The sequence below is a fragment of the Equus caballus genome, chromosome 4 (assembly GCF_041296265.1).
Source record: "Equus caballus isolate H_3958 breed thoroughbred chromosome 4, TB-T2T, whole genome shotgun sequence".
In the NCBI taxonomy this organism is placed as follows: domain Eukaryota; kingdom Metazoa; phylum Chordata; class Mammalia; order Perissodactyla; family Equidae; genus Equus; species Equus caballus.
In genome coordinates, this window is record NC_091687.1 from 54,329,579 (window position 1) to 54,347,500 (window position 17,922).

Below are 17,922 nucleotides of genomic sequence, written 5' to 3' on the forward strand. Positions count from 1 at the left end.
TGATTATACTGGCTTATTACTTTAGTAATTAATTGGTACATATTGGTATTCATTAAAAATTCCTTCATTATTCTCCAAATAGTAGCTATTCATTAATCAAGCTAATGTCTTTTTTATTCTGCTCAGTTTTACCCTGCTTTTTGAATCATGGAGAGATTTCAATTACAAATGTGTTCTTCCCAAAACAATTTTTAGTTGTGCCATATAGACTGCACTTCTACCACACGTTAATTATGTTTGCATACTTAAAAGTTATTTGCACATTTAAAAATATATCTGTAATTCTTTCAATAAAGCACCACAACTATCTTGGCAGGCAATAATAAAAGAAAAAAAGTATGCTCTTCTGTTTTACTCATTTACATGGGCTCGATTTACATAAAAGTACAGCACATCATTGTATCTATTTCTCACATTTAGTTATTTCATATCAGTGCTAATGAAATGGCAATTAAAAATTGAATTGCACAATAAATATAAAAAAGGAAAGGAGAAGAAAGGGAAAAACAAGAAAGGAGAGGCAAAGTACAGAAATAAAAGAGTTGAGCATTTTAAAAATCTAAGAAAATTTCGACAGTGAGAAATGTCCTCTCTAGTTGCTTATATGCTGACATTTCCTGGGAATATAATTATATAGCTGATTCTCTTAATCAAAAAATGTGCCAAGTAGTAAAGACTGTTAGTCATTGCAAAACTGGGAAAAGACAACCCCGTAAGCTAAAGCTTATCTGGTCTAACTTTCTACAAAAAAAAAGACAAATCCACTGTCCAAAAGACAAATCAACTCTATAAATTTTATTTGAAATCACTATAATCATTCCCTTGAAAAATATTTTAGGGTAACAGGTGTACTCTTGAAATGGACATAATAAATTCAAGAGGAAAGATAAATTACTATAGATCAAAAAAAAGTAAATTTATAATTATAAACTGTTTGTGATTACTATATTTTAAAAGAAGACAAGAGAGGTAATCTTTAATTACCATTTTTAAATTTTAAATATGACCTTTAAAAAAGAAAAAAGAATCTGGAAACTACTTTTAAGAGTTAAAAAATAAAATGAAATAAATAGTAAAAATGTCTTTAGTGTGCTACTTGTCCTGTAAAAATAATTTCATCCTTAGAGTTTACCCTTATATTTGTTCACTCATTCTGCTAACTTGTCCCTAACCAGTTTGAACAGTTACTGTTCTCAAAAAGTTAAATTGAAAAGAAAACCTTCTTCATCTTTGGGAGAAGTGCACACTAGATCACGGCAAACGTTCTTCTCCATTTCAACTTCAACTTCAAAGAAGGTGTCTACAAGATCTTCTGCTGAACCTAGACAAAGAAAGGAACAACTTAAGATATACAGAATGATAAACAAATTTTAAAATCCTAATTTTCAAATAGAATAAAGATATTACCTTTTACTTGATCATCTTTCTCTGTTATCTTCTGTTGAGCCTTTCTGAATACTCGCAGGTGTGTGCCAAAATCATCTACAATGCGTGTAGTAAAATAAGGTTGCCAGTCTATTTCTTTCGACCTTATAAAAAAACATATTACATAAAAGCATTATATAAATGTTTTTTTAATCACAAAGTATAAATTTTAATGACTACCGAAAGACAACATGATTATCACAGGTACTGGATTTATTTATACTGAGATTTTGTTCATTTAACTACTATTACATCTTAGCACTCCCTTTCACAACACCCACAGTATATTAAATCTATTTGACTAAGTCTTCGAACAATACTGCTTGAAGTGTTTTACATGCTAAAGCTTAAAAGTACCAAGTGCTTAAAATAAATAGGAAAAGAAATTAATTTCTTTCCAGTTAAATCTGAAATGAGTCTGACAACAGGTATATTATGCAATTTCTCAACTCAGACATAAGAAGACATCAGGGACTCAATGTTTTTGCTTGCCTTTAAAAGAGCATTTGAGACATTTCTTGGTTTCTTCTGAACCCTTTCTAAATTCTCCACATTCTTCTTTTCAGTTATATAGTCCAAGTTCTGAAACAAATACCTTTGCTATGAGCCCAAGTAGTTTGCATATACTAGCACTTAAAAACTTGACCATTTGAAATAACTATCATCACAAAGAAATGGTCTAAAGATTGAGTAAAATACCACATCTACCCACAAAAGAGGTGATTACTAATTTTATTAAGTAAATTACCTAGTACTACCCTATTTCAAAAGCAACAGACTTGAAGAAACATAGCTAATTTAGTACACCAGTGAAACAGATAACAAATACAACAGATAAGCCATAAACAGTTCACACCTCTCCTTTGGATTAAGTGATATTTTTAAACAAACATTTTTTTAATGCTGTTTTCCTTAAGTTAGCAGTAAAATTAATTCACTTTTAGGAACATACCAAGTAGACAGAAGCCAAAGTCTACTCATGAAGATGCTGGGCAATGGGGGAGCCAAAAAAAGTACACCATAATTTATTACGTTAATTACTCACATATGCATAATAAAGAAGTTAGTGAAGAAGCTGACTGGATTACTGTCACCTTTTGAGAGAAAACTTTTAAAGGTGGCAATGGCATTAAGGAATATAAGAGATGGCTGTTTTCAAATAAAAACATAAATTATTAATACTCATATACTAATTGTTTTTTAAAATGCACAACTGTGATTTTATTATAAACATAGATATAAACTATAAGTACATTAACACAAAAACAAATTAACATCAAAAAGGTAACGTGAGCTCAGGGGTCTGAAGAGGGATTAACATTATTTAGAATATAAGAGCCATGTATATAAGCATATAATAAACTTGGTAACAATACTCAGCCTCAAGATAAAACCTAAGAGAAAAACTTAAACCTAGCAGTCCCTAGAGTCTCTTTTTTTCTTATTTTAAAAAAAAATCACAATCTCTGTCAGCATCTTTCAAAAATCTTTACATGAATATTTGCACAAAATCATTCATACCTAACAATTTTATAAAAACAATTTATTTGGTATAGGCCATTAGCTTACTTAATCCATAAAAGGTTCATTCTTACAAATTTAGAAAAAAGCAGAATACATAATCTTTCAAGTTACATCTGTTCTGCTTCATGGCAAAATGCTATTTATATAACTTACTGAAATTTTCAAACAAAATATTTACTAATTTTAGAAGGTATTTTAAACCCATCTCAATTCATTATAGAGGATGTAATGACATTTAAAATGAGAGAAAATTAACAAGCAATACAAATATATAAAAATTATTTTAAGTTTTAAATATAGATTTCTACTTTCAATATACAAGTATGCTGGTGGGGGACAGAGAACATACTATTCTATATCTCTATCCAAGGTCATTATTTTCCCTCTGCTCAACTCATTTTCACGGAACACACGCAAATCTAATAGAAATATCACCTCTAAAGGAACTTTTCTGGTTTAGGAAGATGAGAACAACAGTAGTACATTGCTTCCACTTATAAATTAAGAAAATATCTACTAATAATTTCTAGTAGTATTTGTCTTAACAAAATTTGAAAATATTTTGGAGACAGTGAAGTACTTTCTAAAATTGTGGTGTAGGTAAAAATGGAATGTGAATATAAATTTAAAAAATCATTCAATTTATGTAATAGCCATGCTTCCTTCTATTGATCCATATGTAACTTTCTATTAGAGCTCTTAATATCAATTCTTTTTATATCATGCCCACAGAAGGCTCTTTTTCAAGTTGTTTAAAATATTCCCCCATATGATTCCTAGCCTATTAAAAATACCAGATTATTACACAATGAATCCTATTACCTTTCATTTTATTATTACCTATAACCTTTCAGTTCTTGAATTTAAAAATAAGAGAGCATATTTCCTAAATGACCAAGAGAATAAGTGATATATTCAACCCTACCCTGAAAATACAAAATTTATAGTAGGTCCCTGAAGCTTACACATCTTGACAAAATCATTGCCACAATTATGAAGGTTAACTATCAATGCAAACAAGCAAAGAAGTTTTAATTAAAGCATAAAAGCAAAAGCCAAACTATAAAATGTGTCTCTCTGAACATGTATCTTGCATGCCTTTATCTTCACCTCTAACACCAGCATCCTATCCTTGTCCTTTTAATTGGTCTCCACAGTTACCCTTGTCTCTCCTCTGTTCTATTTTCCATACAGCAGCCAGAGTGATCTTTTTAAAAACACAGATATGATAGAACAAAATAAGAGCTTTAAAAAACCTTCAATGACTCCCCATTGATCTTAGGGCTAAGCACAAATACTTTCTCTAAGATCTCGCATACCCAGGCCCTTGCTTACTTCCTCATCACCATGTTCCACCCTCTTCCTTCCTTTCTGTTCTGCAAACTCACAGGCTTTCTTTCTATTTCTCAAACTCAAATAGGCTTCTTCTTATCTCAGTACCTCTGTACAGACTATTCCCTCTGCCAAGTTTGCTCGCCCCTGCCCACTCTCCACAAATTTCCCTTCTCTCCCCTACATTCACTTGACAGTTTCCACTTATACTTTAGACTTCATCCAAAATGTCAATTCCACATGGCAGCCTTTGTTGACCCTCACCCTCTGCCTTATTCCTTCAGACTAGGTCCGGATTTCCAGTTACAAATTTTCACAGCACCAAATTTTTCACTTTTTATAGCACTTACAATCTGCAGTTAAATAATTCAATTGCTAGAGACAAATTCAATTGCTGAGATAAAAACCTTAGGAAGTCAGGGACTTTGTTTTATTCTACTGTGTTCATTTTATTTACAGTGCTATCCCAGATAGATAAATAATGTGTTAAACACTGGAAGCACTCGGTACATATTGATTTACTGACTCCTCTTTCAGGGTCAAAGCATTGTTAACAGGTGCTTGGAGAATGACTACATGAGCCACATATAACAGCTGATTCTTCACTCCTTAAGTTCTAAAATAGAACATACACTGAGAAGCTCTTTTGCCTCTCTAAACCCAAAAGCTACTTAATATTAATGCCTAAAAAGAGCAGTGAAGGTCCCAAATATGTGGGCTGAGACTGAGATTATATAAATTGTTTCACTGGTTCCATCTATTCTAAGCTGTGTATAGCTCATCATCAGTAACAAGAAAAACACACCAACATCAATTAATTTCTGTAAAGAGCACTGGACTGGCATATATGTCCTTGATTCAAGTAAAAGACTCACCATTTCATTAGTTGTGAAATTCAGCAAGTCATATCACTTCCCAGGGTTTGTTTTCTCTAAGGACACTTACAACTTTAAGAATGTATATTATATTAACTAAATACCCAACTGAACACACACACAGGGACAGAGTACATGGAAAACTGGTAATTGGTAAGTACATCAAAATATTTGATCAAAAAAGGGAGTCATGAATATATTTCATTTTAACTTAAATCATATAAATTTTTCAATGTAAGACTAAGAGCTTTTATTTGACTGAGCGACAGTAATGCGGCCTTTCTCTTAAACCATTCCTACACTGCGCAAGTTACAGTTTCTAGTTTCTTTTAAATAGCGTTACAACTAAAGACATTTGTGAACAAATGTGAATGAAGAGTCCTTCAAGACTTTTCACCAATATTTCATAGCTGTCTTTTGCAGACCTAATTCAACTGCAATCTATTTAGCAACTAGCTTTGAGTAATATTCCAAAGCAAGTGACTAAGTTCCTAGTTTTCATAGGAACTACCTTACCATACTCGTATTTCTCAATCTATGTAGGAGTAAATTAAATTATATAACTATAATAAAAAATATAACTGGGATACATGGGTTTAGAAACAAACACAACTTTTTTTTTTATAACATGGTTGATTATCTTTCTGCTCTACATAACCATGTTCAGGTCACACCACAGACTAATTGTATCAGATTTCCTGGGGGCAGGGCCCAGGCATCACACAACTGACTTTTGATAAGGTTAAAACACAAAAGGTGGGAAGAGAGGTGCACAGAAGTGCCAGAAAGTGGTCTATTAGCCTAGCTTTAATGCTAGGAGCATGAGTCAGTATGTCTTACACAGGGAATGGAGAATACTGGCTAAGTAAAGGTAAGTTAAAAGGATTTCTACTACAGTAGCACAGAATTGGTAAGAAAGATCAGTTAAGAGAATTTCTACTACATTAGTACAGAATTGGTACCATCCCAAAAATAGCTTAAAATTTTGGTGACAATAATCACAAAATAAATACAGGTTAATTAAGTGATATGTTGTAATTTAAAAAGGACTAAAGAGGCTACACTTAAAACATCTTGATGAATTAGTATTTAAATGAGGAAAGAAAGGATATAGGAAAGAACAAAAGATGGGAATGAGTATGGTATACGCAAGAGTCATCATGTAGACCCGCCTGACTAGAGAAGTGGGTGACTGTTTAGCATTAAGGCAATCTCCACATTCTTGGTAGAATACTTTGCTGGAAAAGGTCCATCATGTCAAAACAATAAAAGTAAAAACTGATCTTCTCGCAGAAACAATCCTATAATAAATATTATGTTCCTGATGCTACATTATTTTTTCACAGAAATGACTACTAATACATCGTATAAAACAGTAAGTCTGAGGGAGTTTTGAGCTCCACATCAGGTAGCGCAGCCCTTAGATCCAGCACAAGAGAAACCAGATCCCATAATTCCTGGCTTTGTTGGCTTTGAAAACTAACAGGGAATACACCTAGGAAAACTACAGAACTTCAGGGAAAGAAAAATTTGCCCTTAAATGGCCCAGGCACAGACTCACTCAACCCAGAAACCATCACAAAAACACCAGATAGAAAAGTGCATAGTCCATTGGCAAAAGAGACTCACTTATTAAGCTCAATCACATTGCAGAGAGACAGGCAGCAGCTGTGCCCAACCCCCAGGGACAGAGCCACTGGAGGAAGCCATTATTACGACCAAGCTTGGTCCTGTTGACACAGAAGCTAGCCTGATAGTGCCTACCCTGCCCACTAGAGCACCCAAGGCAACTGAGCACAACCAGGCAGGAGACAGTCTACCCCAGGGACTGGTACAGCCCACCAGCAAGAGCTTAGCTGCTTTCCAATGCTTGAAAGAGTTGTGCACTGCTGCACCTGAGGCCTGCCCCACCCAAAAGCTAAGTAAAAATGGCCAAGAGCTACCCAGCAAGCCTTACCAGGGGCCTGCAGCATTTGTGAGCCCGAGGACCAAGCAACCAGTTACGCTGGGGCCCTGACTCACTCACCAGCAAAACTGCAGTAGTTATGTGTCACCAAACTCAAACTCATAGCAAGCTATGCCAGGGGCTAGCACTGCACCATGAAGCACCACAAGCACCCGAGCCTCACAACTAGCCAGCCAAGGAGCCAGCCTCACCTACCTGTGCGCCTGCAGAAACAGCAACCTCGCTAGAACAGATGGAAACACACAGCCCATACAGGGGACACCAGTGGAGCATCTGGCAGGTGATGAGGGGGGAGCAAGCTGCTGAGCCCCATAAGGCATCTTTTACATAAGGCCACGTTTCCAAGTTCTGGAGATGTAGCCAATCTATCTAATACATATAAATAAACAGAGAAGTAGGCAAAACGAGGAGACAAAGGAATATGTTCCAAATAAGGTAACAGGACAAATCTTCAGAAAAAGACTCCTTCCAGAGTCCCTGACAGACTACTTTGTTACAGTGTCGAAAGCTTCAGCCCAACAATGACTTTGAGCAAAATTTTAAAGGCACAGAATTGTAAGTTTGCTCCTAAATCCAGTAAAAGAATTCCCCTTCTTCCAAATCTCATTTCACTCATAAATACTACGTTACCATAACCATCTCTCTAGAGTACCTTTGTTTCCCTTTCAGAATCTACTTTTTTTAGTTACAAAGACTGAGTATAAAGTAATGAAAATAATTTTTCACAACATTCTTGAACTTACATTAAATTTACCATTATCCTCTACCATAATCCTCAAAAACATGTGGAGATTCCTCTTTCATAGGAGCTAAATTAGCAACCACCGAAGGAAACAAGTCTCATGACTTCATGGTGACAAATCTGTATGCTCCCTTCACTTGGCTGCACCTCCCCAAGTTGTGTGCTGAAGTGGGAGAGTGAAATGTGCACATCTCTTTCCTAACTCCATATTCAGAGACTTCATGCTGATAGCTTAAAATCAACCATGGTGGGAGTATTTACACTTCCCAAAGCTTATAGCAGTAGACTTATAAAACTAAAAATTTATTGTGTTTTCAGCATTCTATAAAGAATAGCAGTAGTTTGGATATCAAATAAAATTTTTCTAAAGTTTTGTTGATACAAGACTTTTAATCATCAAGAAAAGATTAGTCTAGTAATGTTTGAAGTAAAGCATCATTTCTGACCACATAGAAATACAATAAGAGGTTTAAATAAACTTTATTATCATCCTATTCTAAGATGTCCTGCTAGTACAATAGACCAGAGGAATACTCTAATCCCAAAGTAAATTAAATCTCACTAGCAACCCAACATACTATTAAAAAAAAATCTCCCCAAATGGTATTCAAAATGTAGAGTGTGAAGAGTATGTGAGTGAGTGTTTTGAGGGGGAGGTATGATTAAAAACAAACAAATCAAGATTAGTACCAATCTGACCAGGGAATCAGTATTTTAGAACTGAAAGGGATCTGAAATAATTACCACAAGCCCCTATAATTACAGAGCCAGAACTACCAATTACTTTTTCTAGATTATACAGCTAGTGAGATCGAGACTTTGTTAAAAAATAAAATCAGGGTTCTTAATTTTCACTTCAGTGTTTTCTCTACTACACCTTAACAACATTAAACCTCCTGACTTGTAAAAGTTATAAACAAATTGGTGGAAATAGAGGAAAACTTAAGCATGCAGTTTTACATAACCATATTAAAGAAAATGGCATTTAGTGAACTACACCACCACATAAGAAGTCCAGTTCTACATCCTGCATCCCAATGCTTCAAAGAGGCCAAAGAACCAGTTCTAAAGAATTTGGATCTCAGAATATAACGAACAACTTAGATGGAGGAACACACACGAAGTTCACTCACCTATTTTTATAAAGAACACAGAGCTGAAAGCCTTAACCAAGCTACAGGAAAGGAAAAAAATAATCTAAGGATAAGAATGCATCTTCTTAAGTATAATGTTAAGTATTAAAAAATTAAATTCATGCTACTAACTATTTTAATAAACAAGATTTTTAGTAAGATTTCCCTGATAAATGAGACATTCCTAGACCCAAGGGAAAAATATATTAGAATTTTGTGGGAAAATAATTAACATGGAAGTCATAAATGGGAACTTGATTAACAAGAATTTATTGAGGATTCACTGTTCCATCATTACAAAACACTTTATTAAGCATTAGTTTCAAAATCACTTTCCAAAAACATAAAGAAATAGTGGCTGCCTATATAAAACACGTCATCTATGGTTGAAAAAAATTACTCATATTTATGTGTTCATAAAAACATAAAAACAGAGAAGCAGGAAAGTGAATTTAGTTTAAAAAAAAGTCATCCTAGATGTCCTTATTGCTGATTACCAAATTTTCTATCTGTCTCTAGCTATATATGCCCATTTTGTAAAACGTAATTTTGTGCATCAGCTATAATCAGCCATAAATCCACAATCTAAAGATCACTGTTAATATTTTAGCATATTTCCTTTTGTTCTCTTTGCAATGTTTTACAGAGCTGAAATCATATAATATACACTATTTTGTATGATTTTTATTCTAATATATGTCCTATTTGTTTAATAACACTTCTTAAATATATTAATGACTGTAAAACTATCTATTTCAGGGGTCATCAATTTTTTTCTCTAAAGAGCCAAATAGAATTGTTTTAGGCTTTGCAAGTCACATCATCTCGGTCACAACTAGTCAATTCTGCCATTGTAGCACAAAAGCAGTCATGGACAAAACACAAACAAATGAGCATAACTGTCCAATAAACCTGTATTTTAAAAAACAGGCAGCAGTACACTCAATAATAAAGTGACAAATAACCTAATTTAAAAATAGGGAAGAGATCTGAATAGACATTCTCCAAAGAAGATACAGAAACTACTAACAAGCATAAGAAAAGATGTTCAATATCATTAGCTATCAAGGAAATGCAAATCAAAACCATAATGAAATATCACTTCACACCCACTAGGATGGCTATAATCAAAAAGACAGACAATAAGTGTAAGCGAGGATGTAGAGAAATCAGAACCCTCATACATTGTTGGTGGGAAAATAACACAATGCAGCCACTTTGAAAAACAGTTTGCAGTTCCTCAAAAGGTTAAAGAGAGTTACTACATGACCCATAAATTCCACTCCTAGGTATACATCCGAGAGAAATGAAAATGTAAAGTCCACACAGAAACTTGTACATGAATGCTCATAGTAGCAGTCTTCATAATAAGCAAAAGATGGAAACAACCCAAATGTCCACCAACTGATGAATGGATAAACAAAATGTAGTCTATACATACAAGGGAATATTATTCAGCAATAAGAAGAAATAAGTACGAATTGCTACAACATGGATGAACCTTGAAAATAGTATGCTAGTAAAAGAAGCCAGTCACAAAAGACTACATATTATATTATTTCATTTATATAAAATATCCAGAATAGGCAAATCCATAGAAATAAAAAGTAGACAAGTGGTTGTCTAGAGCTAGAAGCTTTGGGGGGGATATAGGAAGTAACTGATAGTGGATACAAGATTTATTCATGGGGTCATTAAAATGTTCTTGAATTGATTGTGATGAAGGTTGCTCTACTCTTGTGAATATGCTAGAAGCCACTGACTTGAAGTGGGTGAATTGTATGCTATGTGAATTATACAAATATACAATTAACAATCCTTGGTCTATTACACAGATATAAAAAACAATAACTTATGTCCTCTTCTTTTAAATATTTAGATGGTTCCTAATCATTTTTACTCTACTGTAGTAAATAGGACCATAATCATCTTTCTGATTAATGTCTGTTCTGAGCTAAGTTTTCAAATGGCAAGAATATAATACGGCAAAAGAGTGTAAAACTTTACTGTTGCAAATGTCCATTATTTGAGTTGTGCTTGCCTTTTGGACAAGTCTAGGAACCTAATAATTTATTATTTCTATGGCAAAAGGTAGTGAGAAAAATGGCAAAACTTTCAGAACACACCTCTTGTCATTCCAGAAACAGTGATACCATTAGCATCATAACCATTGAATCTTGGGACCTACATATCCATATCTCCTCCACCCATGGGAAACCCTTCAGGAAGGAACACAGTGGCATTAAAATATATCTTCTTTCTGCTAATCTCGGGGTTAAAGGGAACAGAAATGGAGGGAGTTAGTAACCACATTTCACTTTCCAGAGTAATAAGACTCCCTGTTCACTTGTATCTTATGGTTTCTACCACACTAACCTTATCCCCCTTCTTAGAACTTTGCTCATATTATTCCTCTTTCCTAACATATCTTTCATCACTCTCTCTCTGTCTCAATATACCCATTCTTCAAGACGAATTTTGGCCTCAATCCACACGAGGTCTTCTTCAGTTACTGGGGTCCATTCTATCTCTAGATGAAAACTGCTCTCAGTACCATATGAATGACTACTTTATTTCTCTCCATTTTATGTGCTTTAATTTTGTCTCCCCACTCTCTCTCCCCCAAAAAAGCTAAGACAAGGTCAAATCTCTATATATATTCTAGAAACATAGTAACAAAAATAAGAACAACAACAACAACAAAGTTAACATTTACTGAACACTTACTATGTGCCAGATCGAGTGGTGTTTTACATGCACTTTTCCCCACATAATCATTACCACAACCCTATGGGATAATTAACCCATTTTACCAATGCAGAGATTGAGGCACAGAAAGTCAACTGATTTGCTCAAAATGTCATTTTTTGGTTGACAAATACTTGACGAAATATTTCATGTACATCATCTTATTCACACCTCACAACTCTAAGTTTGCTACCAGCATTAGTATTACTGCTTCACAGAGATGTTAAGAAATTTTCTTTTAAGTACACTGAAACTTGATGGTACAGCAGAGTTATAATACAGATCTCCCAGGGCTTTCTGTCCTATGTCATAATACATTATGTGAAGGCGGAATTTTTAAAAATGTGGGTTTTCAAAGATTCATCCCTTCAGGCTCCTGCCTAATTCATGCCCAGGTTCCAGACAGGAGAAGCCAAGAGTGCTCTAGGAAGGGTTCCTGCCCCAAACTGCTACCAGAGTAACAAGTACTAGAGCAACAGTAACACGTAATGAACACAGGTGTTATGATTACAAAGTATCCTCTCACATGTGATGTCATTTATTCCTAAGAACAACCTGATAAGCAGATAGTTATCCCCAACTCAAAGAATTTAAAACCTCAAAACCAGGACTTGAGACTCTAATTACGTCCTTTTCTTCCTCTTATTCTCAAAATTAGCATTTTGCTTTAGGCTGATATTCTGTAATTGTTTCCCCAAGGTGATGAATAAATATGAACACTAGAATTCGGTGGTTCTAAATCATTTCTGGGTTCATAGGCCTTTTTTAAAAATGAAATCTATGGAACCATTCAACAGAAAAAAATACACAGACAGTTTTCATACATTTTCAGGGCTTCATGGGCCCCACTAAGAACTCTATACAAGATTGCAACTTGAAGGATAGGAGCAATAACTTATGCTCCTGTTATATGCTTCATAGTGCACAGCAGACAGCACAGAACAAGGATTAAAGAAGTATTTAAATGATTGCAAACAGACCTAATTTTCTTGATATTGGCATTGGAAACACTCACAGTACCTCTGTTAAGATGCACATTTTAGTAGTAATAGAAAAAGTTAACATAGGACAAAAAATAAAGTCATTCACAGAGAAGGCACAAACAAACAATTATTGAGCCTTACCGTATGCTAGGGGCTGTACTTCACATAGTTTTTAGCCTGAAAGCAGCCTCTAATCATCAGCCTTTTACAAGCAAGGAAACCAAGGCTCAAGAGAAGCTGATTAATTTGCTCAAAAACTTAAGGCCAAATGGCAAGGCAAAGATAGAAATTTAGATAAGTCTAGGATGGAAGAAACCTGGCTCTTCCTGTAATCAGCCAAATATTAGCTTCATAGCATAGAAAGGAAAAAAACTTATGACATGAAGTTTAAAGAAAAGGTGGTTAGGGGATCAAAAACAAGGAAAAGAGTGCAATGAGGGGAAAGAAAGGTAGAGAAATTAACATAATCTAGATCATAACATATCTGGTAGGGAAGAGGCAAAAGGAATGAACTCTGGACTATTAAGAGCAATCTGATTCTAATTCTTACTCTGCCCTCAACTCACTGGATCATCCTGGACTAAACACTCAATCTTTCTGGACCTTAGCTTCCTCAATCCTAAAATTACGGATGTTGGATGGTATAAGAACTAAAATTCCTAAATTGCTTCACAATTTTCAGAACATTTTCACAAGTATTATTTTCATTACATCTCACTTTTGTTTTATTCACTGCTGTATCTGCAACACCTGGCTGGTACAAAGTAGGGACAAAATATTAGTTGAATGAATACATGAATTTGATCCTGACAATAACCCTGTGACAAACGCAGAACAGAGCAGGTATTATGCTGCTTATTTTACATATGAGAAAAACCAGGGTTCAAAGAGTTTAAAACACTTGCTCACAATTCCACAGCTAAGCGGTAAAGCAGGATGCAAACTCAAGTTTCTAATTACTAGTTCAAAGTTCTTTCCAGGTGTAAAATTTACTATATTTTTATATACTCTTAGGCAGTCAGACACAGAATAATGACCTCTTCTTCTTCTCAACCTTTCAAAGTAAGAAATCATTAGGATGGTATTACTACAGAAAGCAGTGAATGAATGATTCAGAAGAGTTATCTGAAAGAACATCTAATACTCAGTAACACTGCATGTATGAAATAAAGGAGATAAAATCCAATTTCTAACCTTCTTTGATTATTATATTTTTCTGTGTTCCAAGTGAGTCTACACTCGTAATTATGGCTGGCTATTTTGCAAAGGCTTGCTGTTAATCACAAGGGAGAAGGAATTCAAATCTATCCCTACAAGGAAGGTTATTGTTCAAACCATAAACCTTACTGCAGGCCCCCCCAGTCACCTGAGGTCAAGGAACGAACCTTCCATTCTAAAGTTTACGATAACTGAATTATAGAGGAAAAGTCTCAACAGAGCAGCATGAGCTGGAAACATCAATGCACTCAGAGATGAAAACACAGTAAGAGCCCTAGGGTGAAACTCTATTCTCCAAGACTCTCAGAAGTACAAGACTGTATTTCAAGAACCTAAGTGGGGAAGAAGGGGGTTGGCTAAAGAATAACACCTTCAGATTTGAGAACGTATTCATGACCAAGGCAGGCAGCCTCCTGCCTTGAGACTATAGGCTAGTGGGAAAATCTTGTGCGTATTAGGTAGCAAAATCCTTTAATTAAAAAAAAAAAAAAGATTGCAAACTCCTCCAAACGTAAAACGCTTTCTTTCAAAAATAAATAATTTCTGGATATGAAATGCCCCCCCCAAAAATCAAGCAGTTTAAGTACAAGGATACAGACCGAAATAGTTTGTCATATGAGAGAGAGTATATCAGTGGGTGTTTCTTAAAGCAAACTCATTAAAATAAATATCTCTTCTGAAAATAAATAAACTGAATATTCTCCAATGACTTATGCTCCTTTGGTTTCTTCTCCCTCTAAGAGGACTTCTATTAGGTAAGTGCCAAAAGTAAGAGAGCAGTTATACTGAAACGACTTTCCATAACACTCAAATAAAACAAATATCTGGGTAAGGGGAAAAAAGTATTATCAATAAGTAGAGTAAAAGACTATGAAAAGTCACATGATTGGACCCTGAGGAAGAAACTGACATAACGATAAACACTGAGAGAACAGGGCTTAACCAAGATAAACATTCTGCAAGTATACAGGCTAAGTTTAAAGGAGTAATTTAAAGGTTTTGAGGAATCTAGTTCTATAATCTGAGAGTTATCCCACAATAATAATCTACTGTTCTACTTAGATTTTAATAATCAATTTTCTCTTCCCATTTAAAAGCTATTTTCCCTACTGGTACAAACAATACATTTAAATTTTTCTGCATAAATACAATGCAGTGACCTTACCTAGTAGCAAACTGAACAAGTGCATTTTGAAGAGTCTGCCTAATTTCAAGAAGAAAAGATTCATCATCACTTAGTGTATAATACCAATACTGGACATAATCCCTCAAAGAAAACTGGATAACCTAAAACAAAAATATTGGGGGGAAAAAAACAACTTTTTAGGATTCAGAAAGTAACAGTGGCAAACTAAAACCTAAAAGGATTATTTGCCAATTTATATTAATTTTCTACATACTAAATTGTGGTGGTAAATAATCTGCTTCATTATAAAAGCAGCAATACACTAAAAACCATTTCAAAAAATTTTAAATGATTTTGGTATTCCAATTGATCCACTGCATACATGTTTTTAAAAATTAAAGAGTTATCTATGGCCAAGCCCACCCAAATTCAGGCAAAGATACAGCTTGTAGAAAAAATAAATTTTCCATGCTATAACATAATGAAGAATTTTAATCAGTTTGATGGAATGAGATGCAAAATCATGCCGATGAACCCTAATTCTCAAAAAGAAACCATTTTTCCAAGATTACATCATCAGATTCATTGCAGTCAAATTAAAAAATGACTTAGAAGTTCACTTAATTCCAATACCTTTGATACTGCCAACAGTATTAAGTTAGCCAATAAATAGCAAATAATACAACTTCATGTATAATGTTTTTGCAAATCATATAAACTAAACACGGGTTCATCTATAAAATAAATGTTAGAACTCTAAAGTGCACATTACCTGTAATACTCATATAATCAAACATGAAAAATATTTTAAAATATTAAAAATATATATTTTTTTTTTGCTGAGGAAGATTTGCCCTGAGTTAACATCTGTGCCAATCTTCCTCTATTTTGTATGTAGGTCGCTGCCACAGCATGGCTGATGAGTGGTGTAGGTCTGCACCTGGGATCCGAACCTGCAAACCCAGGCTGTCACAGTGCACCAAACTTAACCACTATGCCACAGGGCCAGCCCTTTAGCTGATCAGCTAAAGAATAACATTTTAACTATAAAATAATTAGAAACATTATCAAATAAGTCAGTAAAAACTTTCTTCTAAATGTGAACTTAGTCAAAAGGCTTTAATTTTAAGTGAACTACCTCATTATAAATGAGTTCATAAATAAGGCAGCATCTTTATGTACAGAACCCAAGGACAGCATTATAATGAATTTCCAGCATATTACATAAATAGTAAAAAATTATGTTTTAGTATTCTCAAAAGAAATACACCTAGCACACAACAGTATATGGAATTCAAATAAACATACTGAAACTCACTTGTTGGAGAGGTTCATCAATAATATTGGCACCCGTCAATCTTCTATCAATCTTTATAGTCCTGGCTTCCCGTTTCATTTCTTCTAAGCACTTAAAGGAAACCATAACATTTTACTGCATAGTTTCTCGATTTAAAATCTCTGTAGTTTACCTCTAACTAAATATTCATTGTAACTTCCCTGTCATTATCTTCAAGCCAATAAACAACCTTATGTCTTGAAACTCTAGTATAAACCAAGCACTATTTCTCAAGTTAACAAAAGTTAACATCCAGAAAAGAAAACCTAGGGTTATCCTCAAAAATTTAATAAAATCAGTAAACACTATTTAGAATGTGAGGAAACTGAAAATATACAGGTATACTGTTGCCATACTTCAATGAAACTTTAAAACCATAAGTTAGTATTTCAAGTGAGCCAAATTAATAATTATCTTTATTAAACACTTCCTCTCCTCCTCCTTCCCTCTTCCCAGCTCAAAATAGAATATCCGCTGCCAAATAAACATGGTTTTAATTGATTTCATTTAGGGACGATTTTTAGCAACTAAAGAAAATGAATTTCTCTGTAGTCTTCAGAAAGATCAGTGGGCTGGAAATAGGGTGAAAAGCAGTGGAATAGTCTTCAATTAAAAATACAAACCTAATAATAATAATAATAAGGACAGTTGGGTTTTTCCAGAAGACTTCACATGGGTAGTAGCTACACCTGAATTCATCTTTTCAAAATCATTTGTTTTCATTAAAATGTTTTTCAGTCAAGTCAAAAAAAAACCCCAAAACCAAAGTACAACTATATAAAACATATGCTTCAAGTTATAACATAGACCCCCTAAAATTTTTTTCATAAAAACACACTTATAAATAATTTTAGAAATGGCAAATCAAAATCACTATTTTTTATACCATCTACTATAAAATACATTATATAGACTTAATGAGTCTTGACTATGATTTATTACTGCTTAGAATCTTAATTCTTAAAATATTTCCCATATTCTATATTTACCACTCAAATAAATGGACATTATAGGTGGCTAAGAATGATTCAAAAAAAGAAAAGTTTCATTTCCTCAGAAAGATTTGTTAGCAAACTCAAAGAATACATACTAATGAGCAGAAAAACATCTCAGAGATTACTTTAAAGGTTATAATAAGTATTAGAAAAAACTTATTTATCAACATGAAAGTCAGTGGGATAGGATGAAAGTTTTTTATTTCAGTAATGTACAATAATACTGTATATTACTTTCTCTGCATCTCCTACATCTTTGCACATAATGGACAAGTTAATCATTGTACGGTTAAGTTTTCAGCATCAACTCCAGACCATCTGTCTCTCTTCAAAAAAGATGAAACCATCCCAATCTCACAACAAGAACTGAAGGCAATGCAAATTTGAAGCCTACCTATAGTACTCAATTCCAATTTCATTTCTAGAGTATGATATGGAGGAAAAAAAAAAGAATAGACAAATAGCAACATTCAAGATGATACAAAATTTGGGCCTGAACTATTAAAATTATAGATATTG

General features: G+C 33.9%; 1 protein-coding gene across 24 annotated transcripts in view; it reads right to left on the reverse strand.

Moving 5' to 3' along the window:
• The window catches only part of SNX13 (sorting nexin 13), a 143,529-nt gene that overhangs the window by 82,859 nt on the left and 42,748 nt on the right, over positions 1–17,922 (reverse strand). For 22 of the 24 annotated variants that reach the window (XR_011437841.1, XR_011437839.1, XR_011437840.1 and 19 more), the window contains 4 exons: positions 16,391–16,480; positions 15,112–15,233; positions 1,408–1,529; positions 1,220–1,321 (listed from right to left, as the gene is read on the reverse strand). Coding sequence is in view for 21 of the 24 variants with exons in the window: in XM_070264594.1 (XP_070120695.1) it covers positions 1,220–1,321; positions 1,408–1,529; positions 15,112–15,233; positions 16,391–16,480 (436 nt within the window). In the remaining 3 variants the exon portion in view is untranslated. The remainder of the gene's footprint in view (positions 1–1,219; positions 1,322–1,407; positions 1,530–15,111; positions 15,234–16,390; positions 16,481–17,922) is intronic. The other 2 variants (XM_070264603.1, XM_070264604.1) reach the window with 1 other exon arrangement.